A 24,304-nucleotide genomic window follows, 5' to 3' on the forward strand; every position below is an offset into this window, starting at 1 on the left:
AAGGTAATGTTACCTTATAGTCACCGGCCACTTGGGACTCGATGCTTTCTGTCCCTCCTGCAGTGATGCCCCGGAGCCTTGGAGAGAGTGGTTGCAGTAACTAAGTCCCATTTAGCTGAGGATTCTGTAGTCACTTACTCTCTGCACCTGGATGTTGCTAGAGTTTTCCACCTTGCCCACAGTCAGGACAAATCTTTGTCACCCGCCAGTCCCACAGCTGCTCAGACCCAACTAAGTAAACACAGAGACTTATATTGCTTACAAACTGTATGGCCGTGGCAGGCTTCTTGCTAACTGTTCTTTTATCTTAAATTAACCATTTCCATAAATCTATACCTTGCCACGTGGCTGGTGGCTTACCGGCATCTTCACATGCTGCTCGTCATGGCGGCGGCTGCAGTGTCTCTCCCTCTCAGCCTTCTGCTTCCCACAATTCTCCTCTCTCCTTGTCCCACCTACTTCCTGCCTGGCCACTAGCCAATCAGTGTTTTATTTATTGACCAATCAGAGCAATTTGACATACAGACCATCCCACAGCACTTCCCCTTTCTTTTTTTTAAAAGGAAGGTTTTAACTTTTACACCTCTCCAAAGTCAGCTTGGTATATTTGGGAATTTGGGCGTAGCTTCTCTTACTACTTCCTGCTGGAGGGGGGCGCTGTATCTTATGGGGACACAAAGAAAATTTTAGGATCATGGAGTAGTCCGTGACTTGAAACGATTCTGGATGTTGGATCATCTGGGCCATGGTGTCATCGGAGACCTTTCAGGTGGTCTTGGCTGGTCAAACCTGATGTATCTTAATCTGGAACAAATCCATAGCCTCTGGCTTTCTGTGGAAACAAAAGCAGAGCCTCCTTTCCAAAGCAACATATCCTTACATCCAAATTTTGAAGTTAAGGTACCTTTAAAATACACATTTTGGCATAACTCAACAGCTTTTGCAATCAAATGTTTCTCTTCAGTTACGAATATCAAAGAGAGCATAATCCAGATTCTCTGTGTGGTAGCCATCTTTATGTGGCTTATGTTTTATATTACCTTGAGCCTATTGCTTTAAACTGCAGCCTTCTAAGCCTGAAACGGCGCTGTGGCTGCTGGCTCCGCCCACTTCAGCTTCCCAACATGGCAGTGGTACGTTTTCCGCCAGCTCTGGGAGCCATCGTGGGTCTATGCTTTTATCCAAGCAGCGTGTAGCCCAGAAACCTCTTTTTTTGTACTAGCAAAGGCTAAATCCACCATGTAGCTTAATGTGCCACTTGCAGAGACCTCATTCCCGCCATACTGCAGATCGAGCGCACACGCCAGGAACCCGCCAGTAGCTCAAACCGGCAGCTGCTGCTCATTTGAGAGAGACAATTAGGAAGCTGTTTTTAGTTCCGTTTTAGAATCTTTTCTCAGGTTTTAGGTGGAAACTTTTGCCAACACGTTGGGCGCCATTTGTTGCTAGAGTTTTCCACCTTGCCCACAGTCAGGACAAATCTTTGTCACCCGCCAGTCCCACAGCCGCTCAGACCCAACTAAGTAAACACAGAGACTTATATTGCTTACAAACTGTATGGCCGTGGCAGGCTTCTTGCTAACTGTTCTTTTATCTTAAATTAACCATTTCCATAAATCTATACCTTGCCATGTGGCTGGTGGCTTACCGGCGTCTTCACATGCTGCTGGTCATGGCGGCGGCTGCAGTGTCTCTCCGCCTCAGCCTTCTGCTTCCCAGAATTCTCCTCTCTCCTTGTCCCACCTACTTCCTGCCTGGCCACTGGCCATTCAGTGTTTTATTTATTGACCAATCAGAGCAACAGATTTGATATACAGACCATCCCACAGCACCTGGACCAGTCGTGGGTCACTGTGTTAGTCACGGTGCAAGAAGAAGCTTCCCAGATGAGGGCTGAGGGCTGCATTGATCTATGGGAATAAAAATAAGTCTTTAGGAGTCAGTTTAATACTATGTCTATTTAGCAATATAATAATAGGAGATTTCCCCCTAGGGCCTATGACCTGTCTAGCCATAGGAACCTCCTTATTTTTGAAAACATAGTGGAAACAGTAGCAACTGAATGGTTACTGAGTGAGAGAATATCGAGAACTCTCAGTTTAGGTTAATATTTTGGAGTAACGTAAATATCCTATCAATTGATGTAGCGTGTTCTAGCCATCTTTTTGAGCTCTGTACAGATGTTAAGTTATTGTTGAGTCTTGCTTATGGTCAATTTTAGGGTATATCAGACTGAATTAGGTATAGCACGTGGAAGTGTCAGACTGGTTCATTAGACTCAGGAAATGTTAGCCTCTTTTTTTTCAAAAGTCATTTGTTTAAAAGTCGGTCAAGAATCTTGGTGGTTTTCCGTAATGGTCTCCTTCTATTGCAAAGTGAAGTTTCCGTGATGAGAGGTGAGGACCACAGTTATCTGTGGGCATGAGGACAGACGTTTAGATTGTCGTTAGGGATGATGCTGGTTTAATAAGTGGTTTCTGATCGGATTAGCCAGTGTGACTTAGAAAGAGTCAACTTAGCAGAAAGAGCTCATCTGGTAGCTATTGTCCTGGCTGAGTGGCTGAAGTGACAGACTGGAAGGAACTTGTCATGGGGGTCTCAATATGTCACCTTTGTACTTAATTTTGCCTCTAACATGATACATGATACAGATCAAGTCATTTATCATGCACGATGCAGACCAAGTCATGTAATATCTCTTGGTCTCAGTTATTAATGTGTAAGACTTAGCTCAGTTTCTCGTGTTTGTCACAGAATGTCAGGTTAAGATTTTAACTCTGTCATGCCATGATAGGAGCTTTCCATGAAGAAAGACTGCTGACTGTGGGCAATTTACTGGTTGGAGAATGTACTACGATAAAAATAACAAATGTAAGGCAAATTTGATATTTCAACATAGGACACTATTACTTCTTAAGTCTTCTGAATGGTGGATTTTGGTTGTTACAGGGCTGAGTTAGTGTGTGGAAACACACTGTAATGTTTGGGACACCCCTGCCGAGTGAATTGTCCTAGCCAGAAGGCAAGTGTGTGGCCTGTTAAGAAGCTGTGCTTGTGTGTAAAGGTACGAAGCTAGAGAGGGCGTAGTCTCTGCCCTCCAGGCAGTATCTTTCCCAGTTTAGAAGTCAGGCAGGGAGATAAATAACGCCAAGTGTGTTCTGGCAGTGGCTAAACTGAACCACATAGAATTTTTTTTTTTTTTCCACGAGGAACCTGAGAAGGGTTGAAGGGAAGTTAGGATTTGTTCTGAGCCTTAGGGGATGGATGGTGTCATGGGTAGGAGAAGGCAGAAGTGATAGCTAGGGCAAAGAGCTGGCCTTTGAAAAAGGGCTAGAGAAGTGTGAACAGATGTGAGTCACTGGGCAGGTGATATGGACATAACAGAGTTCAAGGAGAAGCTGATGACTGACATCTTGGTTATACTTAAGCAAATCTCAAGTAGGAAGGACTCTTTATTTATTTGAATATGGGAGTGGAGTTGAAGGGGAAGAGTTTTCATTTCTCCTCCTCCTCCTCCTCTTCCTTCTTCTGCTTTTTGAGGACATTAAGTTTGGACAGTGACCATGCTGGAGGTCGAATGGCAGGTCGAGCCAGCAGGACTCAGCACAATGGCTGAAGTCCTCGGGTGGGCTATGATGTAAGGAGAGGTAAGGGACGAATTGAAAGCCTCAGAGGAACACTTGGCCATCTAAGGAGGAGAACAGGAGAAAAACTATTCAAGGCATTAGAGGAAGAATAGTAACAAAGCCAGGAAGGATCCACAGGACTATAATGTCATCAAAGATACATTCAGAGTTTAGAAACATGTGAGAGTGGGCATAGACAGTGTGTGCATGGAATGCAGCAGGGGCATAGACTAGTGTGTGCATGGAGTGCATCAGGGACATAGACTAGTGTGTGCATGCATAGAGTGCATCAGGGACATAGACTAGTGTGTGCATGCATGGAGTGCAGCAGGGACATAGACTAGTGTGTGCATGCATGGAGTGCAGCAGGGACATAGACAGTGTGTGCATGGAGTGCAGCAGGGGCATAGACAGTGTGTGCATGCATGGAGTGCAGCAGGGGCATAGACAGTGTATGCATGCATGGAGTGCAGCAGGGGCATAGACTAGTGTGTGCATGCATGGAGTGCAGCAGGGGCATAGACTAGTGTGTGCATGCATGGAGTGCAGCAGGGGCATAGACAGTGTATGCATGCATGGAGTGCAGCAGGGGCATAGACTAGTGTGTGCATGCATGGAGTGCAGCAGGGGCATAGACTAGTGTGTGCATGCATGGAGTGCAGCAGGGACATAGACAGTGTGTGCATGGAGTGCAGCAGGGGCATAGACAGTGTGTGCATACATGGAGTGCAGCAGGGGCATAGACTAGTGTGTGCATGCATGGAGTGCAGCAGGGACATAGACTAGTGTGTGCATGCATGGAGTGCAGCAGGGCATAGACAGTGTGTGCATGCATGGAGTGCAGCAGGGGCATAGACTAGTGTGTGCATGCATGGAGTGCAGCAGGGACATAGACAGTGTGTGCATGGAGTGCAGCAGGGGCATAGACAGTGTGTGCATGCATGGAGTGCAGCAGGGGCATAGACTAGTGTGTGCATGCATGGAGTGCAGCAGGGGCATAGACTAGTGTGTGCATGCATGGAGTGCAGCAGGGACATAGACTGTGTGCATGGAGTGCAGCAGGGGCATAGACAAGTGTGTGCATGAAATGCAGCAGGAACATAGACAAGTGTGTACATGGAGTGCAGCTGGGAAATAGACTAGTGTGTGCATGGAATGCAGCAAGGATATTCTGTAGCATGAGACTTATTGGGAGATTCAGGAGCGGGTCATTAGATTTGAGTTTCAAATTCAGGATACTTTTTTTCTTTATTTTTGAATAAATAAACTTTATTTAAACTTTAAAAATAATTTTAAATACATGTTGAAAATCTATGGAAGATTCAATGAACCCTGTATTTTCTTGAACAGATTTACTGTATATTTTAAGACCATGATCTTTGTTTTCTGTCCTACATTTGATTTCTTTTAATAAAAGTATTTTTCATACACTATATTCTGATTACACATTCCCCTCTCCCTACTCATCCCATTGCTCTGCTCCTCCCCTCCCAGCTGGATCCACACCCTTTCTGTCTCTCATTAGACAGAAAAGGCATATAAGGGATAATAATAAAATATAAAATGTAAATATAAAATAATGAAAACATTTTAAGTTTTTATTTTTTAAAGATTTATTTATTTATAATAAATCTGCTTTCATTTAGTCCAGTTAACTGCCTATGTTGGCATAGACATATGTTTTGATCAAGAGAAGGGTTTTACTCCATGAGATTTCAAGAATAAAGTCTCATTCTTTTGTGTTCTTAATGTCCCCTCGCAGGTTATGGCCTCTGCGCAGCCAAAGCTCAGTACCCCATTGCCGATTTGGTGAAGATGCTTACCGAGCAAGGCAAAAAAGTCAGGTGAGAGCATTGTGTGTAAATACTTGGGTGTGCAGAGAAGGGAACTGACAAGTCTTGAAAAGATGACTGCTTCTCAAAGTGACGTTTGAGACAACCCTAGGTGAAGAGATGGAGTTGTGAAAATGTCTCCGTGTTTAGTGTTTGCTGCTTCTGTCTAGTAGACTCGTTTTAGAAAGAGAAACTTCATTATTCCAAATTCCAGGTATTTATGAATGAGAATAGCCAGCAATTGTGTTTCTTTGTGCTTTGATTGGGGGCCAAGTCGTGCTAAGCGTGTGAGTTGCATTAGCTTGTGTGCTTTTTGTTTCGGGCCTCCAAAGAAGTGCTTTTCGTTTGTTTGCTTGTTTGAAGAGTGAGCCCCGAAAGAAGCCCGGAGGCTGCTCATTGCTGACCTGGCTTTGAGCTCTTGGGTGGGAAGGACTGCTGGAATGCTCTTCTAGAGCCGTGAACTTTTAGACGTCTGTGCTCACACTGCTGCTGTTCCCACCACTTGCTTTGGGAGCGGTGGGTGCTCCTGGGCAGTTATTAAGCTGAGGAGTAGAAGACTGCGCATGCCCAGATCATTCCCATTGGGTCTCACAGCGCACAGAAACAGGGCTTTTGTATGAAGAACTTGATGGCCGATGCAGTGCTGTGCTTATGTTCTATTCCTCTCTGAGACCCCTTTAAGGGACATTGTTTCTTAGCATCTCGTGAAGAGAATGTGAGCTCTTGGGGATCTTCCCTTGTAGGAGCACTGCTGTTCATTGTGTGGGTTCACTAGCAGTTGCGTTGACTTGGTACCATAAATCAGAGACACAAGATAATTCATTGCATGGAGTTAGTTCATTAGGATGTTAATATCTGTTCATGGTAATTCCTTTTAGATGTCGACCTTACACTTTTGTCTTGGGGCAGATGATAAGAAAATAAAGCCAACAGGGGACCTAGAACTTGTCAGAGTATCTGTGCCAAACTGGATGCTGACTCAGTCTTGCTCTTTGAATGCTCTATCCATTTATAATTCTAAAAGAGGCATAGACCATAAGGTCAGAGGTGACTTAGATGGTCTTAGTGTCAGCTGAATTTGACTTCTTCCTTTCCTTTTTCTTCCCACCCTTTTCTCTATCACTTCTTCCCTATCCCTTCCTAAAATCTATAGTTGTGTTTTTAAATACATAAAGAGTCAAGATGCTATTTTATGATGGGAGGGACCAGCATTGTTGTGATGTGGAAGATTTTCATATTTGATGATGATCTTAAATACATTGAAGATGGGAAAAGCCATTGATTTTAGTTTTTCATCAAAGTATATAAAAAAGAACTCAGTTTTGGTTATTGTTTCTTATTTCCACAACACTCATTAAGCTGTCCTTTCTTTTTGAGCCATAGCCTTGCCCCTTTAAAAGCACTTGCAAAGCCTACAAGTAAAAAGGATGTGCTAAAGAGCCTTGTATGATTGTCCTAAAGAGGAAATTACTTTCTTTATTCAATCCACATGTGAAAAAGTCTGATCTATTCGTAATACCTCTCATCACCCTGTGAACACATAGAGGGTGAGTGGCAGTCATACATAGTAAAACAGAGCATGAAAGGTGGCCTTCATGTTTCGGTTATCCTCAGCGAAGGGAGTCCTTAATTTGGCACACCTCTCCTGTTACTCATCCATCAGCCCAGGTGAACAAGACAGCTTATCATGTTAGAAGAGGGGATGCGGAGTCGGACATTAGAACCTGAAGAGCTGAGGAGGGAGCTCAGCAGGCCAAGTATGTGCTGCACTCAGCTGAGGACCTGAGTTTGGTCTTCAGCGCCTGTGTAGAAAGGGGGGTGGGGTGGGCGGGGCGTGGTGGTGGCTTGTGCTTGTAAGCCTAGCACTGAGGAGGTGGAGACTGATGGATCCCTAGTGCTCACTGGCCAGCCGGCTTAGCCTAATCAGCAAGCCCCATTCCTGGGAGGTAAGTTTCTGATGCTTGAGTTTGACTTTTTGACCTGTGTGCACACATGCCTATCCCCCCCCCCCCCCCCCCCCCCCCCCCCCGAGAAAATCCTCATGGCTGTTGAAAGAAGTAAGGGAAATGGATAAGAGAGATGAAGTCTGAAAAGATACCAGGCAAGTGAACTTTTAGTTTCTGATCAGGTTAAAATGAGAATTTTATCCATGATGACATATATAAACTACGGCTGTATAGAATGGTCTCTGTCACTCCGCATATGAAGAGTCATTATTTAGAGAGATTTAATTATATATCCATAAAGGGGATGCTCAGCTATAAATTTTCTTTTACTGAAATGATCTTGTGACTTTAACAGAAACCTTTAAAAAAAATCCCAGAGTCTTGCATAATTGTTGAAAACACTTATTAAAAATAATCAAATTTGTTGATAACTCATAATGTAGGATCAGAATTAAATTATTGCTCAGTCTGATTTCTCTAGTTATGAGTTATAAAGTGATACTGATTTATGTTCATCTGCCTTTCATATTAAAATGGACTTACGTATGATATATTGTACTTTTTACTATTATTTGTTGAATTTTCAGCATAGACTTTGGACATGACGTTTTGAATTTGTATTTTGAAAGAAATGAAAGGGAACTATTCTCACAAACATGGTGACTGACAGTGGTCTGTCAGACTTTTTTCAGTTTAATTTTTGTGTGGCTTTTCTTTCGTTAAAGGTAATCAGGTAAACTACGATTTTGCTTTATGTGTGTGCTACAATCTTTTTATAGGAGAAATGAAAATTTTATTGACAAAGCATATACAAACACACACATATATGCTGTAGCTTTTTTTTTTTTTTAAAGAGGCACATGTCTGTCTGAATGAGAGGTGGCTGCAGCAGTTACCTCGTATTTTAATGAAATAAATCTGTATTTACAGTTTGTGGTAATTCAGGCCTTTCATCGCCCTGTACAGCTCCCACCGTGTTCATTGAGTGCAGCTGTGGGCCTCTGGTTTTAGGAGGTCTCTGTGCCTCAAGACCCCAACATGCCTAGCATCCAGATGTGGTGACATATTCACACATATCCTCTGTGGAGACGTGCCAATATGGGACATACGATTGTCATCAATTAGTTCCGCCCAAGCGGTGCCAAGAGAAATTGCCTCTGTCATACAGTCTGTCTGGCCCTCACGGCCCAGGATTGATTCAGAGACACCACTGTTTTCCTTCATTTCGGCCACAGTCATAACATGTTCACAAAGGCCCGAGGTTATAACGGAGCACACGGCGTCTCATGACAAGAACTCAGTTTGGTCACCAGTGTCACAACAACTTAGTGCCTAAGATATCATTCGATTCTCAGTTGTTCAGCTTAGAAAACTCATGCTGATTTTTTTTTTAAGACAAAAACCTTACCGTATAAGAGTGCAGGTATTTCTTTTCTCTTTACTTCCCAGACTTTGGATTGATTATATGATAGCCTTTTCAATATAAAACAGGAATAACATTTTATTTTTTTTATTTTTTTTTTGGTTTTTCGAGACAGGGTTTCTCTGTGTAGCTTTGCGCCTTTCCTGGAACTCACTTGGTAGCCCAGGCTGGCCTCGAACTCACAGAGATCCGCCTGGCTCTGCCTCCTGAGTGCTGGGATTAAAGGCGAGGCCAAAAAAGAAAAAAAAGAAATCAGTTCCTCAACACACTTAAAGATGAAATATTTTGTGTCTCTTAACTAGACTCAAATAGGCAGAGTTCGTCTTTCTATGATATGTTATGTTATGTTTAGGGTATAGAAAGAGCTACCACATGCAGATTTGTGGAGTTGTAAAGGCTCATGCTTCTGAAGGGAATGGAAGTGGGCCAGGTGCATGAACTAGTATAGTATTTGAATAAAGATCAGCATTATCTGACACTATCTCATGATAGTAGCTCTCTCTCTCTCTCTTTTTTTTGGTTTTTTGAGACAGGGTTTCTCTGTAGCTTTGCGCCTTTCCTGGATCTTACTCCGTAAACCAGGCTGGCCTCGAACTCACAAAGATCTGCCTGCCTCTGCCTCCCGAGTGCTGGGTGTACATCACCACCTCCCAGCACTCTCTTTTCTTAAAGACATGACTATTCATGTTTATGACCAATCACCGAACAAACAAATCATATAGTACTTTGCTCCAGGTACTATTCTGGGTCCTAGATCAGTGAATAAAGCATCTAATTTCATAAGTTCTTATCTTAGTTACTGTTCTATTGCTGTGAAGAAACACCACAGCCAAGACAACGCTTATAAAAGTCAGCATTTAATTGGGGGATAGCTTTCAGTTTCAGAGGGTTAGTCCGTGATCATAATGGCAGGAAGCAGATAGGCATGGTACTGTGCTGGAACTGTAACTAAGAGCCTTACATTCTGATCTACAGGCAGCAGTCAGAGAGAGAGGGGAGAGGAGAGAGAGAGAGGAGGGGAGGGGAGGGGAGGGGAGGGAAGGGGAGGGGAGAGGAGAGAGAGAGAGAGGGAAGAGAGAGAGAGGAGAGAGAGAGAGATTTGGCCCGGCATGGGCTTTTGAAAGTATCAAAACAGTGACACACCTCCTCCAAGAAGGCCACACCTCCTAATCCTTCCCAAACAGTTCACTAACTGGGGACCTTTAAGCATTCAAACATGTGAGCCTTATGGGGGCCATTGTCATTCTGACCACCATTGTGTTAGGTTGTAGATTCCAGAATTCAATTCCGAACTGGGAAACATCTGTAACAAGAGTGATGTCTTAGATTACTGGGCCAGTTCTAGTTACAGCTGGTGGTGATGACTGAGCTAGTGCTTCTGCTACTTTGCACTCGGCTTGCCTGCTTGAACAACACAGTAGGAGGGTGGGAGGTAGGTTCTGTGCGCAGTTGTGCAAATCAGTAACCCTCTGGTGTCAGGGAGGAAGGAGAAGCAAAGCGAGTCATGTAGATCTGACCCTCTGTATAGGGTCGTCAGCAATTCCCCCAGATCAAGGGTGTCAGGGAAGAGTTTTGGAAGTCGCAGTCGTCTGGTCCCTCCAGATCATTTGGAGGTTTACCGTCCTCTACTCTCTCTGGATTGATGTAGCAAAGACCGTCTGTGGTGACAGCTAGAATTTCAGGCACTTTGTAATGTCTTCTCTAGGACTCATTCCTTCAGACTGCCACTCCACCCCACTCCATCCTCGGGCATGCCAGCAAGTTGAGGAAGAACTCTTTCCTATCAGATGAAGTCAGTGTTTCTGACCATGGGGTGGTTTTCGACTTCTAGTTCAAGATTAGTTACAACAAACCCAGCTCATTCTAATTCTTCAGTGAGATCATGTGGACAGAGCGGTGTAAAGAAAAGTCCCCTTCCTATTTCATCTTCAGATTCTTCTGTATCTTGCTTCTAATTGTCATTTTACGGTGCTCATTAGCTATTGCATTCCAAGAGCATTCAACAGGATTATTATCCAGGCAAATGGATGAAATTATGCATAATTTAAACTAAACCACTCCAGTATGCCAGAGTATAATATTCTAGAACATTAGTCAGAAGTGGAAGTTTAATTTTCACTCTGGCATCGCTGTTCATGGTCTTGTTAATTATTTTAGAAACATAAAGGGTGTCAGCAGTCAGTTGCCCCTCTGGGCTAAATAGCTGGATTCAGCTCAGTTATACAAGGCCAGGCTGTATCACAGTGTCCTTGGTGTGAGAAAGACAGAAGACTGTCTTGACATTCAGATGGGATTGTTGCACCTGATCAACTTGGAGGACTTGTTATCTCTTTGAGTAGCCCAATGCTGTATGCTACATGGGCAGATGGAAAGATGTCTGTAGACTGTCAAGCATTTCTTCACTCATATTCACAGAACAGGGTCCATTATTCTATGTTAGAAAAATTGTGCCCCTGGGATACTTTCTTAAGATCTTAGACTTGCATAACATTTTTTCCTCCCCAAGGAAGGAAAGAATATGTATGAATACCAGATTTCAGAACCAGCGTTGAAGTTTAGCTCTTAATTCCCTTCAAATGAAGAAAGGAAGGTACAAAGCATTATCCCCATGCTGGCAAGCCCTAGGAAATGAACTGAAGTATTTCTTTTCATTTGGAATTGTATGAGTGACTTGGTCTGAACTTCTAGTAACGCTCAGCATTTTAGAAAGTGCAGTATCTGTGTTTAGCTTGAGAAGCCTCACCAGAGAGCGACTATGGGATCTTTCACAGTGATTGATTTTTATGGACAGCAGCTGTCTTGTCGTGAAGATTTTTTTTTTTATGTCATTACCATGATTCTTTCAGATGAAAAGACTAGCCCCACCCAGCTGGTCCTGGTGTGACCGAAGATGACTTGGGTAGCATTTATTATGCTGACCTCATATTTTAGAAGGTTTTAATTTCAAATTAATTTACTACAATTAAATACTAAAAAACTCCCATCCCTTGTGTTTTTAAGGGACTTATGACTGTCAGTCAAAAATTCTGACAAGTATTTGATAGACAAAAAGATCTTTTCTTTTTAGTTAGTCCGCCATATTTTCCATAGGAGAAATGTATAACTAAAATTTAAAACTATAGACTCTAGTAATGAATTCTTTTACTTCCAGGGACCCTCCTTAGAATAGATTATTGTCACATGCAAATACAGAATACAGAGGGTCTTGAAGGACCATTTATTGCATTTACAGTGGGATTTCTAATGCATTCTCTGACAGAACACCATGTTTATATAATTGATGTAACTCCAAATAACTATTCTATTTTAATGGTTGTAATCTACTATATCACTTAAAAGCTTATAGTTACTAATATATTACTCTTTTCAAAAACAATATTCTGTTAAAAAGTTAAAAAAAAACAAAGTATTTAGAAATCTTCAATAATACCACATCAGAAAAATACAGGGCCACCCATACAACAATAACTAGGCCAGTGACAACCTTACAGGGACATTTACTCATGACTTTAAGGTCCTAGAAGGACCAGCCCCTAGGAGAGGCCCACAATGAAGAGGATGTGTTGGCTGGGTTACGCAGAGGAGGAAGCCTAACAAATTGTGTGACAGACATCACAGGAACAGTTTATTACTTACAAATCCCAGTGAGAAGAGGGCAGAGACTATGGCCACCTGGGAAGATTAGAGGGAAATGATCATGTTCAGTCAGCAGCCGAGGGGAGGGGGCGAGGGGAGAGAGAGACAGAGACAGACAGAGACAGAGAGACAGAGAGAGACAGAGACCATCTTATAAGGCCAGGTCTTTGCTGGGTCCAAGGCAGTACCCAAACAATTTCTCTGGGAGGAGTTCTGTTTCATGAATTTAGAGAAAGTGGACAGGAATCTATGGGCTATAGTAAGACTGCAGCGTGGTACCCGTTGTACAGGGACAAATCGGGATCAGCCTCAGGGAGGAGTAAACAGAAAGCTGGAAAATGTCCAAGATGACTAAACTGTGCATCTTAGTTAGGTGATCTATTGCTGTGAAGAGACACCATGACCGCAGCAACTCATACAGGAACACATTTAATGGAGGCTGGCTTACAGTTTCAGAGGTTTAGTCCATGAACGTCATGGTGTGTGCAGGCAGACATGATGCTGGAGAAGGAGCTGAGAGTTCTACATCTTGACCTACAGGCAACAGGAAGTGAACTGTAACACTGAGCTTTGCTTGAGCATAGGAGATTTCAAAGCCCACCCGCACAGTGACACACTTCCTCCAACAATGCCACATCTCCTAACAGTACCACTCCCTATGAGCTTATGGGGGCCAATTACATTCAAACTACCACACTGTGTTTCTTGAATGTGACAGTTAGCCCTGTCTTCTAGATGGATATGGAGGCAACAGAAAACTCTTTTTTTCTTTTTCTTTTAACAGAAAACTTTTTATGACAATAGTTTTTTCCACCCATTCATTCATTCATTCATTCATTCATTCATTCATTCATTCTTCTCTCATATATTACATCCTGATTGCAGTTTTCACTCCTTCTGGTCCCCTTTCCCTTCTCTCCCATCCACTCCCCCTCTGTTTCCCTTCAGAAAAGAGCAGGCCTCCCAGGGATGTCAACCAAATTGTAACTTAGCATAACAAGTTACAATAAGACTAGACATGCCAGGCGGGTGCACATGCCTTTAATCCTAGCACTCGGGAGGCAGAGGCAGGTGGATCTCTGTGAGTTCGAGGCCAACCTGGTCTACAGAGCGAGATCCAAGACAGGCACCAAAACTACACAGAGAAACCCTGTCTCGAAAAACCAAAAAAGAAAAGGAAAGAAAGAGAGAGAGAGAGAGAGAGAGAGAGAGAGAGAGAGAGAGAGAGAGAGAAAGAGAAAGAAAGAAAGAAAGAAAGAAAGAAAGAAAGAAAGAAAGAAAGAAAGAAAGAAAGAAAGAAAGAAAAAGACTAGACGCATACTCTCATTATCAATGCTGGACGAAGCAACCAGGTAGGAGGAAAAGGGTCCCCAAAGCAGGCAAAAGAGTCAGAGACAACCCCTGCTCCCATTGTTAGGAGTCGTAACAACAGTCTTAATGATTTAGAAATATTTATGGTTTTAAAATAGAAGTAGGTTTCCAGCAAATGAATCCTCTTTTTACTTTTCTCTCTATCTTTTTACTAATTTACTAGTCCCCAAAACACTTCAGAAAATTGTGAAGCAATGGATCTGGGAAGGTAGAATTCTAAAATATTGTCAGTATGCATTGCCCCCATTTCACAATTTGCTTTTAAAATGAAAATCACCATAAAGTAAGGGAAGTTAACCTTTCAAAGATACTAAATATGGAAATAATTTTGCACAGTGACTATGAAGAGTTAAAACCAAGTGGTTGAAAGTTATAAAGTGTGTCTTAAAAAGCAAAAACAAAGAACAAAACAAACAAACAAATGCTCAGGGAGCCCTTCAGTATTTGAAGTTTCAGAGTCCACAAGCTGGAGAAAATTCTGGAAGCTTTAGGAAGGGGCCCCACTGGGCTTAGTCTCTTTGTCTAATTGTTGAATTAGAATGCTCAATTCAATAAGCCATTCTTCATGTTTCATAGCTGACCTAGACAGACATTTCCATAATGTCAAAAGGAAAATGGGGTTTATTTGGACAGTTGTGGTAGGACCCATGTGGGGGAATGTTTTATAATCTTTAAAAACTCCACATGTCCAAGAACAGCTGCTACAGTGAACCCTGGTTAGGACATACTGTCTTCAGAGCCTGTGATCATGGGAATTCATGTTGTTGTGTCTCTTTTAAAACACGAAGTATTTGAAATCTAATGTAAGGTTGCACAAAGCTGCAAGGACAGGTCTGTGTCTTCATCAGTTATAAAAGAAGCTTAAAAAATACTGTTGAATTGCTCTCTTCCCAGATTTTATCCAGTTACTTGATATTCATGAATAGTTCTGTGTACATTCATACTTGTTTTTATTCTTTCTTGGCTAATTAAAAAGGCCCAGCAGATTGGGTTGTTTCATTAGAGTAGATTGCTCCATTTTCCCCTCAAAGGGCTTGAGCCTATTTTTAATTGGTAACTGAGTGCTAAGCTTCTTTGTTATGTAAGGTTCCACCAAAGGCTATAATGTTCATAGTTGAAAGACAAAAATAACAAAAAGTGTGGAAGATACTTGCAGAGGTTACTCTGACTCTGGTGATGCTCTTTGCCATGTCTGTCAAAGAAAGCAATACTTTTCTGCCTACTGTTTCTATTGAATGGTTGACTGCGGACTTCTGAAATTTGACTCCACCAGCATAAACATGTCTTTGAATATTAGTACAAAGTTCCCATTGAGCCTAATGTTCATAATTATTGGATTTAATTTATATTGATTGTATAATTTCTCTAAGTTTTGTTGTTGTTGTTGCAAGTACAAAGACTTCTGGTTTTTGGGAGACCATATCCATATTTACTATATACTACATTAGCATTTCAAGGTAAAAATTAGAAAAGCAACCTAGTGTGTTGCTAAAAAAAACAAAAAACAAAAAACAAAAAACAAAAAACTAACCCCAACATTTGTTGTAAGGTAAAAATGTGTGTTGGAATATGTAAACATAGAAAATATACACTTAATTGTTGAGTGCGATGAACTTTATATTATCAAGGCGTATTTGAACAGAATATTGTAATTACTGTGCTGGTTTACTGTCATGGTCAGTGTTCTATTACTGTGAAGAGACATCATGACCATAGCAACTCTTACAAAAGAAAGCATTTATTTAGGGCTTTCTTGCAGTTTCAGATGTTTAGTCCATTATCATCATGGTGGGGAGCATGGTGGCATGCAGGCAGACATGGTGCTGGAGATGTAGTTGAGAGTTTTATATCTGAATCCACAGGCAGCAGGAAGAGAGAGAGAGAGGAGAGGGAGAGGGGAAGGGGGAGGGGGAGGGGGGGGAGAGAGAGAGAGAGAGAGAGAGAGAGAGAGAGAGAGAGAGAGAGAGAGAGAGAGAGAGACTGACTGGGCCTAGTGCTTGGGCTTTTGAAATCTTGAAGTCCACCCCCAGTCCAATAAGGCCACACCTACTAATCCCTTTCAAGTACTCAAATATATAGGGGCCATTTTTTTTTCAAGACAGGGTTTCTCTGTGTAGCCCTGGCTGGCCTGGAACTTTCTGTAGACCAGGCTGGCCTCAAACTCAGAGCTCCGCCTGACTCCACCTCCTGAGTGCTGGGATTAAAGGTGTGTGCCACCACTGCCCAGTTTGGGGGCCATTCTTATTCAAACCACCACAGTTATGAAGGCCTTCATTTGTCTGGTGCTATTAAAAAGCACTTTGTAGGTAAGGTTCTTTGTTAACTGTCTTATTTGAATCGCACAACCCTTCGTAGATAGAGGCTTTCCATTCAGTTCTATCCTCCTCACGAGGAAACCCAAGGGTGTGGAAGTCAGTTGTCCAAATGCTTGTGCAAATGAGAACTTCGAACTGCTACCTGAACCCTAAATTCTTTCATTAGAAAGAGACAATTTTATCCACCAGTGTATCTTCTTGGGATGTTCTGTCTAAAACCCTCTTCTTTGCATTGAGGGCCTGCAATAGCATGCCAGGGTCTGTGGACTGATTAGTAAGATGTGGCTCTTGTGCTCAAGGAGCCCCTGGTGGAAGAGTGCAGTGATACCCACTTGTAATAATGGTGCAGGAGGGGAAGGGGAGGAGATGAAGAAAGTTCTGGGTGCGTAGATGATCACTGTGATTCCATATTCGCAGTTGTTTTCCTTTTGTAGAACCCTGTTGTCAGGGATAGCTGATTCAGTGCTTAAAGTATGTGCGTAATAAAGGATCATTTTCATGGCCCAGAGAGAAGGACTAAAAGGCTGGTAGTCTTTCTATGTTAGAATTCTGGATCTGGATATTCTTTATGTGATGATGGAGCATTGATGATGAGCTTTGGCTGGTCAGTTCATGGAAATTGCTGGTTATGGCCAACCTGCGTCTAATACAATTAATTTTAATACGTACTTTGGAGATTAGCCAGCTACACGGGCCAGAATTGTTATAAACTCATGTTGACTCATCAGCATGCATATATATTTATACAAATTTGAATGTGTTCTGTTACTTCTCTCAAAACATTGGCATTCTCTTTTAATGATCTTACATGTAGTTTTCTCCAAACATAGAACCCTAAAGCTTAGTGTAATAAATTATTATGCAAACAGATATATAAAGTGATTCCCCCTTTGGGATAGTCACTGTAACATGATGGTTAGTTTTGTGATTATTTACCCTTCACAGCTAGCCAAACAGAAATATTGTTTTTATACAGTCTGTAGCTAATCAAGATGTTAGAATAAGAGCTAATATATTTCAAGAGTCTCCATTTTTTTTTTTTTTTTTAAAACTTGGTCCAAGACATCGCTATTAAAGCATAAAAATGGTAGTCAGGGAAATTTAAAGATAACAAAGACAGTATTAAAAACAAAAGCTAAATTAAAATTAAATAAAAATTGGAACCAAAGAGGCTCCCAGCATTGAATTCTAAAAGGAAAACACGGAGTGTATATTGGGCTGTCAGCTAAAATAAAAACCCTAGTTCATGGACTTTTAATATTACTTGTGCTTGACTAAATAATACATTCCCTTCACACATCTATGTCCTAATCCTAAAACTCTTTGATGCCTTGTAATTATCCTAGGTTATTTGTGTTGGTTCAAGGTAAGCATTAAGGTTCTGGGGGAATATGTGCACATGAGTGTAGTATGTACAGAGGCCAGAAGAGGGCACCAGATCCCCTGGAGCTGGAGTTGTGCACAACCTTGGGTCCTGGGAGCTGTGCCTCCTCCAGTCCTTGGGAAAAGAAGCAAGTGCTCTCGACTGCAAGCCATCTCTCTAGACCTCTTTCTCTTGTTTTGATTGAGAGTATGGGTGGTTCTAGTAATCATTGGATAGGATTTTAATCTGGTAAAATATACATGTAGGTGACAGGGGTCGCATGAAGGGGTGCTATTAAATATCCTTTACTATGAGTAAGGGTTCCCGCAAGATTTCTAAAAAATGGTAGGTTTGTGTCTAGGAAAAGAGTAAGGCCGTATATGTGTAAGTCTCTCCCCCCAAATGTTGTAATTTATTCGTTGAGGATTTCATACAATAATATATAGATTGTATTCCTCCCCTTCGCCAACATCCTCCCCCACCTTCCTACCTACCCAACCTCATGTTCTTTCTTTCTCTTAAAAAAGAAAAGAGAAAACAACAACCACAAAAGCTACCAAAGAACCCCGTGGAGTTTAGTTTGTGCTGGTCAACTACTCCCGAGCATGAGGCCTGCCCTGGAATGTGGTTGATGTACTCAATGTTGTTCCATTAGAGAAAACTTGTGTCCCCTCACCAAGCAGCTATCAATTGCAAATAGTTTCTTGACTGAGGTTGGGATTCTGTGCCTACTTCCCCTCTTCTGTGCTGAGATTTTTTTCTGGTTTGAACATAAACAGTTCTTGGGTGTGCTGTAATAATCTCTTTGAGTTCGTGCGTGCACCTGTTCAGTTGTGTCTGGAAAATGCTGTTTCCTCGAAGTCATCCACCACCTCTGGCTCTTACAGTCTTCCTCCCCGCCTCTCCCACATATATCCCTGAGCCTTGAGGAGAAGGGTGTGATATAGATATTCCATTTAGGGCTGAATACTCCACAGGCTCTCATTTCCTACGGGTTGTTGAGTTGTGGGACTCTGTATTAATTACTGCTGCAAGAAGCAGCTTCTCTGGTGAAGGTTGACCTATATGCTTAGGTTCCAAGGACAGTTCATTGCTATTTTAACATTCTTGTTAGAAATAGCTGTACACAAAAGCAATATTGTCTCTATATAGGTGACCTTCACAGCAGATGTTAGTTGTGTTGGAATTCCTGACTCTGAGCTGGTGAGAGGCTCCAGCCAAAGTTTAGAATGGGGGTTGTTTTTCCTTCTCATGTCCTCTTTCCAGTCTCTCTGTTGTCTCTCAATGTGTTAAGGCTGAGAGTCTACAAATGGCATTTCTTCTCTGCATTCATTCATTCACTTGCAACTTTTTGTTGAAAGATAAATGTGGTGGCCAAGGAATAGGGTTACTATACAAAAGACAGCGTGTCTGGTTGGGAGAAACTGCTTGATGGTTCAGTCTCTTTGCTTTAACTACGGAACTCCATGTATTATAGAAGGAGTCTTTTAAATACTCCAGTGTGTCACTATCACATTTCTTTTGTGATGTTTAATGTCAGTCTCTGAAAAACTGTGGACCTTCAACACTATGTGTATAGTTTTTTTTTTCTCTGCCCTTTATCATAGGAGCTACAATTGAACATGCGGGCAACATTTGCTGGAATAATGTTGACTTTTAAACTGGAAACAATTCCAGACCGATTTACTGTTTTAAGAGATTAGGATCTATCAGAGAGTACCATAAGAGACTATAATGCCTTTAAACATGAAGGGATATTAATTATCAATACTGTTGAAAGTTCATGGCATCTAAGACATATATGGAAGAATAAGGTTTCAAAGTCACTGTGTTACTTTTATGAAGTTATAGTTTATAAGTCCTAAGACACTGAATTTCCAACTTCAGCATTTGTAGAATGACCGTATTTCTCACCAAATTCCCCTTCTGCTCGCAGAAATCAGATAGAGCTAGGAGAAAGCAGAGGTGCCAAGAACAAGGCGTGCAGATTTGGAGGGGATACTGGAACCTCTGTACACTTGGCCTATCAAGTAAGGCCAGCTGTTCATTTGTTTCATGTCCAGGTTTGGAATTCACCCAGTTGCGGGCCGAATGCCCGGTCAGCTTAACGTGCTTCTGGCTGAGGCGGGGGTGCCCTATGATATTGTGCTAGAAATGGATGAGATCAACAGTGATTTCCCAGGTAAGTGGTGGAGACCACGACAGCACATTTCAAGCACCCTTTAAATAATGTGCATGAAGCGATACTACATTTAGCATATGATTGTGGAATTAGCAAAGACTGACAAGTTAAAGAGTGATGTGATTATAATAGATACAAGGGCACAATTAAGTAAGTGAAGGATATTGTTCAGTTGCAACAGAATTATCAAAAGCATCGTTAAATTTTATTCTTTTGGGAGAACTGAAGGATACTGAAAATCCTGCGGCATAGTGTGCAAGTGAACCTGAAACCTGGACAGATCTGGCTTTTGAATCCAGGTCTCTGCTCTCGGTTGCGTGTAGCCTTGAACTACACACTCACCGTAGACTCCTCACAGTATCTGAAATGTTACTGCTTTTCCATTGTCCCAAGTCTTGATCAGTGAGGTAGCGTGTGTGCTTTTTTTTTCTCCCCCTCCCTCCCTCCCTCCCTTGCCCCTCTCTCCCTCCCCACTTCATTTATAAGTACTGGGACTTCATAAGATAAGTCACTGTACTTTATAGCTGTCATTGTGTAGATGTGGAATGGTAATGACGTTTGGCCTAAGACCATGTTTGTTAAAATTAGACCAGTTCCCTCTGGCAAGTATCCACTGTAAACTGAAAAAAAAAAAAAAAAAAAAAAAAAAAAGAAACCAAAACTGTATATTAGAGGAAAAAAAAAACCAACCCAACAAAATTGTGTGTATGTCTAGATGCACATGGCATTTCTGGCAACATCCTTAGATAATTTAAATTATAGTCCTTAAAGAGAGAATTTAGGCCATTTTAATTTTACGCTCCTTTTTAAATTTAACTGTTGTTAAATTATGTGTAAAACCAGCTAGTTCCAGGAATTATGGACACAGCTTTAATACAGTACAGACTTTTAGACATTGTTTTTTTTTTTTTTTTTTGACATTAGATTGCATCTTAATTGGTCATTTTAAGAGTTGAAAATGGATTCAGATCTTATAAAATCATGTGAATAGCAAGATAATTTGGGGACAATGAAAGAATTATAAAGTCAGATTAGGTGGATCCGACGGGAGGGTAAGCATCATAAAGCAGGCTTTAGTCAGGATGTGAAAAGCTTGCTCTGGGCGGGCCGTCTACGGGTTTCCTGCTCTGGGACATTTTCCGGTAAAGCTGTGTGTTGCACCTGGCACAAGTGAGCCTCCTATAAGGATCTGTTTTTGTTAATAAAGCACTACAATTTGCCTAAAAAAGAAGTGTACGTGCCCATTGTGTTTATTTCTCTGTCTCTCCTCTCTGTTTTCAATATAGACACCGATTTGGTTCTCGTCATTGGAGCTAACGACACTGTGAATTCGGCAGCTCAAGAAGATCCCAACTCTATTATCGCGGGCATGCCAGTCCTCGAGGTCTGGAAGTCCAAACAGGTACACTCTTAGACTTACCCTTCATTCTCATGATCGGACGTCACTCGAAATCCATATGCGCAAAACTTTCTTTGCCCCCTCAAGGAGAACTGGTGATGCCTTTTAAAGGCTCTGGGGTGTAAGCACAGCCGAGGGCCAGGTCCCCATGTCCAGCTTCCTTCTGTTCTCTGGCCACCATAGAACCCGAGTGAACGCTACGTTGTGAGTAGAACCAGATGAGATTATGTGGCTGGATTAACAAAATCTGTTACCCCAGCTGAAAAAGGGGCTGGAAGCAATCGGAATGTGTCTGGCCAAATTCCAGATGGAGTCCAGCGAAGCAGATGGCTTCCCTCTGGGACAGTGAGTCAGTCTCATCGCCTTCCTATACCAAGACGAGCACATTTTTTCCAATTTATTTTTTATGGGGTATTTGTATGTTGTTATGGTCTGTCTAACAGAGAGGTGATTTAAAAATCCAAGCAATATCCCGGCACAAGAAAGGACACTTTGCTCATGCCTATGGCTCCTGCACAAAGCCAACTGCTAGATTTCAGAGAATTCAAAGGCTTCGAAATGCTCTTCCGATCCAGAAGAGGGACATTTCTTTACTGTTCCTGAACCATGCTTATATTGCAAGAATTATAGCAATGTTGGGGTGGGAGGGACGCTTAGCAGTTAAGAGTGCATACCGTTCTTACAGAGGACCAGAGTTCAGCTCCCTGCACCCACACTGGAGGCTCACCACCGCCTGTGACTAGGGGTCCAACACCTTCTACCGCATCCACATAATTAAATAAAGTATAAGTTAAAGAGGAATTATAGTAACATAATGTACATTTCCTCTTTAGTTTTGTTCCTTTTGTTGCAAATACATGAGTTTAAAATGTACTGTTTGAGATGAGTGAGTAGACCCAAAATGTCCTTGCTCATGCATATATGGCTATTATCATACTGGTAGTCAATATTTGAAAGACTTCCGAGTTGCATTATTGTGCTAATGTTATATGATGCATGAGGACATTCTTACTGCTTCCGTTTTTTGAATAGATCATATGTTCCAGAAGACCAGACAGAGGCTTTTAATTTCTTAAGAACCAACCTGACATTTGCAGGATAGCAGAATCTGTAGTAAATGTCAGTATGTCTGTCTATGTTATGTCAGTGTTTCCCGATCAGCCGACCCCCATCGTGTTTGGTTGACGTCTTTTATTAGCTCCATCCTTGAGAGAAACAACTTTGTTTTTGACATGTCTTTGTCCTAGAACTTTCTAATTTAGTTTATACTGAAGTGATAGACAAGAATCATACCACTTCCCCCACTCAATTAATTATATGTATGTGAGAGTTTGCATGTGGAAGCTTATGCACTACATTTGTTTTCTTTAGCTTATTCATAGAAAAATGGATGACCTCACAGTATTATTTTTCTGATTAGAATATGTTATTCACAGACTCTGGAGAGAGAAGTGCAAGGATGAAAAATCACTGTAATCTTATCACGTAAAGATAAACTTTTAACAAGAACTCTCCTCTAATGGGCACAAGAGCATGATTAAAAATGAGCATTAATGTAATGTAAACATACATTTAAAAATAATCTGTATTGAATAATTAGTAGTGGGACAGGTCTTTTTCACGCTCAGGGAAGAAGTCCTGTGCGCTCTTGCACAACTAGGTTCTGAGTGATGTCTTGGATATTTCACCAAGCTGGACTAAAGGAGTTTGACTGTTCCCCCCATAAAAACATGACCAATGTCAGAGGAGATGGACATGTTTTACCTGATTTAAATAATGAATAATACCCACATGTATTGAGATACCACCTGTACCTTATAACTGTGCATTTATATTTTCATATGCCACATAAATAAATAAAAGTAAAAAAGAAAGTAATGTACAATTAAAAGAACAACAAAAGCAGGAAAAGGCCATACTCTGCACCTAACAGGTCCTATTGAATAGAATCTCTTCTCTCTTTGGTTTTTAGGTCATTGTCATGAAGAGGTCCCTTGGTGTTGGCTATGCTGCAGTGGACAATCCTATCTTCTACAAACCCAACACAGCCATGCTGCTGGGTGATGCCAAGAAGACATGTGATGCTCTGCAGGCCAAAGTTCGAGACTCCTATCAGAAGTGAATAGTAAAGGGCAAGCTGGTGTCTTCAGTTGCAGGAACAGATAAATAAAGCATGAGTGGATGAGCCAAGCTCTCCAGGCCCCAAAGAAGTCCCGCAAACCAACAGATTTGGAAGATCAGCAACCCCTGATCCTCAAAAAGCATTGACAGTTTTCAACACCTACCTATTTATAGTTAAAAGTATTTTGTAAACAGTGAAAGAACAGCCTCATTTTAGATGCAGCCCTCTTGGGTTTTAAAATTCCTTTTCAATATCCAGAAAAATGAGTTCAGAAGTTGAATGTTTAGGATTCAGAATGTATTTTGGTCTGAAAAATATTAAGACAGTGTGAACATTGCAGACACCTGCATTTAGTTTTTTTTTTTTTTTTTTTTTTTAACTTCACCAAATGTGACTAATTTGAAACTTTTATCAACTCCTGGCCTGTCCTCTTGCATTTTATCCATAGTCTGAACAATCACACCAAATCTGTTTCAGGTTATCAGGCAGTACTTCAGATTCTAGATTCCAAAGATCTATTTTCTCACTTCTATTTTAATATGTAAAAGAACTATATAGCCTTTCAGAGATGCTGGAAACAATTTGCTTGGTATGTTCAGTGAAAGGTAACTTAAAAATAATTAGCTGTATTTTTAAAAACCCCATTGCCAATTGGAGATGGCTCCAATTTCAATTTATGATGTGTGATACTGTGCTAACTGCTCTCGAATGGAATGCAGTCATTTGACTAATAAATGAGTTCATCATGTTTTCAAAGTGATACAGGCTTATCTCTGATGACAAAGAGCTGAAATTGAATGGTTCTACTCATTATTAACATTGGAGGAAGACCTACTTTGTAATAAGTAGAATTAATCTCTCTTCATTGTTTAGAAGACTGAATTGTTTTTCAAAACCATAGTGATTTTTGAGGTCATATATAATTTGATGATACTCAAAAGTGGCAAGTAACAGTATTTTTAGCCCTATCTCTAAGAACCAGTAAAAATCATGTCTTTTATAGAAGTCTAGATTTTCTTTGTGACTTTACCTTTATTTCAAAAGCTGCTAAGTGGAGACAAATGTAGTACATTATTAGAATTCTGTCTC

At 41.3% G+C, this 24,304-nt stretch overlaps 1 protein-coding gene across 8 annotated transcripts in view; it reads left to right on the plus strand.

The window, feature by feature from the left end:
- Nnt (nicotinamide nucleotide transhydrogenase) overlaps nucleotides 1-23,975 on the plus strand; it is a 94,613-nt gene extending 70,638 nt beyond the window's left edge. For all 8 annotated transcript variants that reach the window (XM_006989807.4, XM_016008095.3, XM_006989808.4 and 5 more), the window contains exons 19-22: nucleotides 5,389-5,470; nucleotides 19,576-19,694; nucleotides 20,981-21,096; nucleotides 23,066-23,975. In XM_006989807.4, coding sequence (XP_006989869.2) covers nucleotides 5,389-5,470; nucleotides 19,576-19,694; nucleotides 20,981-21,096; nucleotides 23,066-23,215 — 467 coding nt within the window. In that variant the 3' untranslated portion in view covers nucleotides 23,216-23,975. The remainder of the gene's footprint in view (nucleotides 1-5,388; nucleotides 5,471-19,575; nucleotides 19,695-20,980; nucleotides 21,097-23,065) is intronic.
- The last annotated feature ends 329 nt before the right edge of the window (nucleotides 23,976-24,304 follow it).

Source organism: Peromyscus maniculatus, chromosome 15 (genome assembly GCF_049852395.1).
Source record: "Peromyscus maniculatus bairdii isolate BWxNUB_F1_BW_parent chromosome 15, HU_Pman_BW_mat_3.1, whole genome shotgun sequence".
NCBI lineage: Eukaryota > Metazoa > Chordata > Mammalia > Rodentia > Cricetidae > Peromyscus > Peromyscus maniculatus.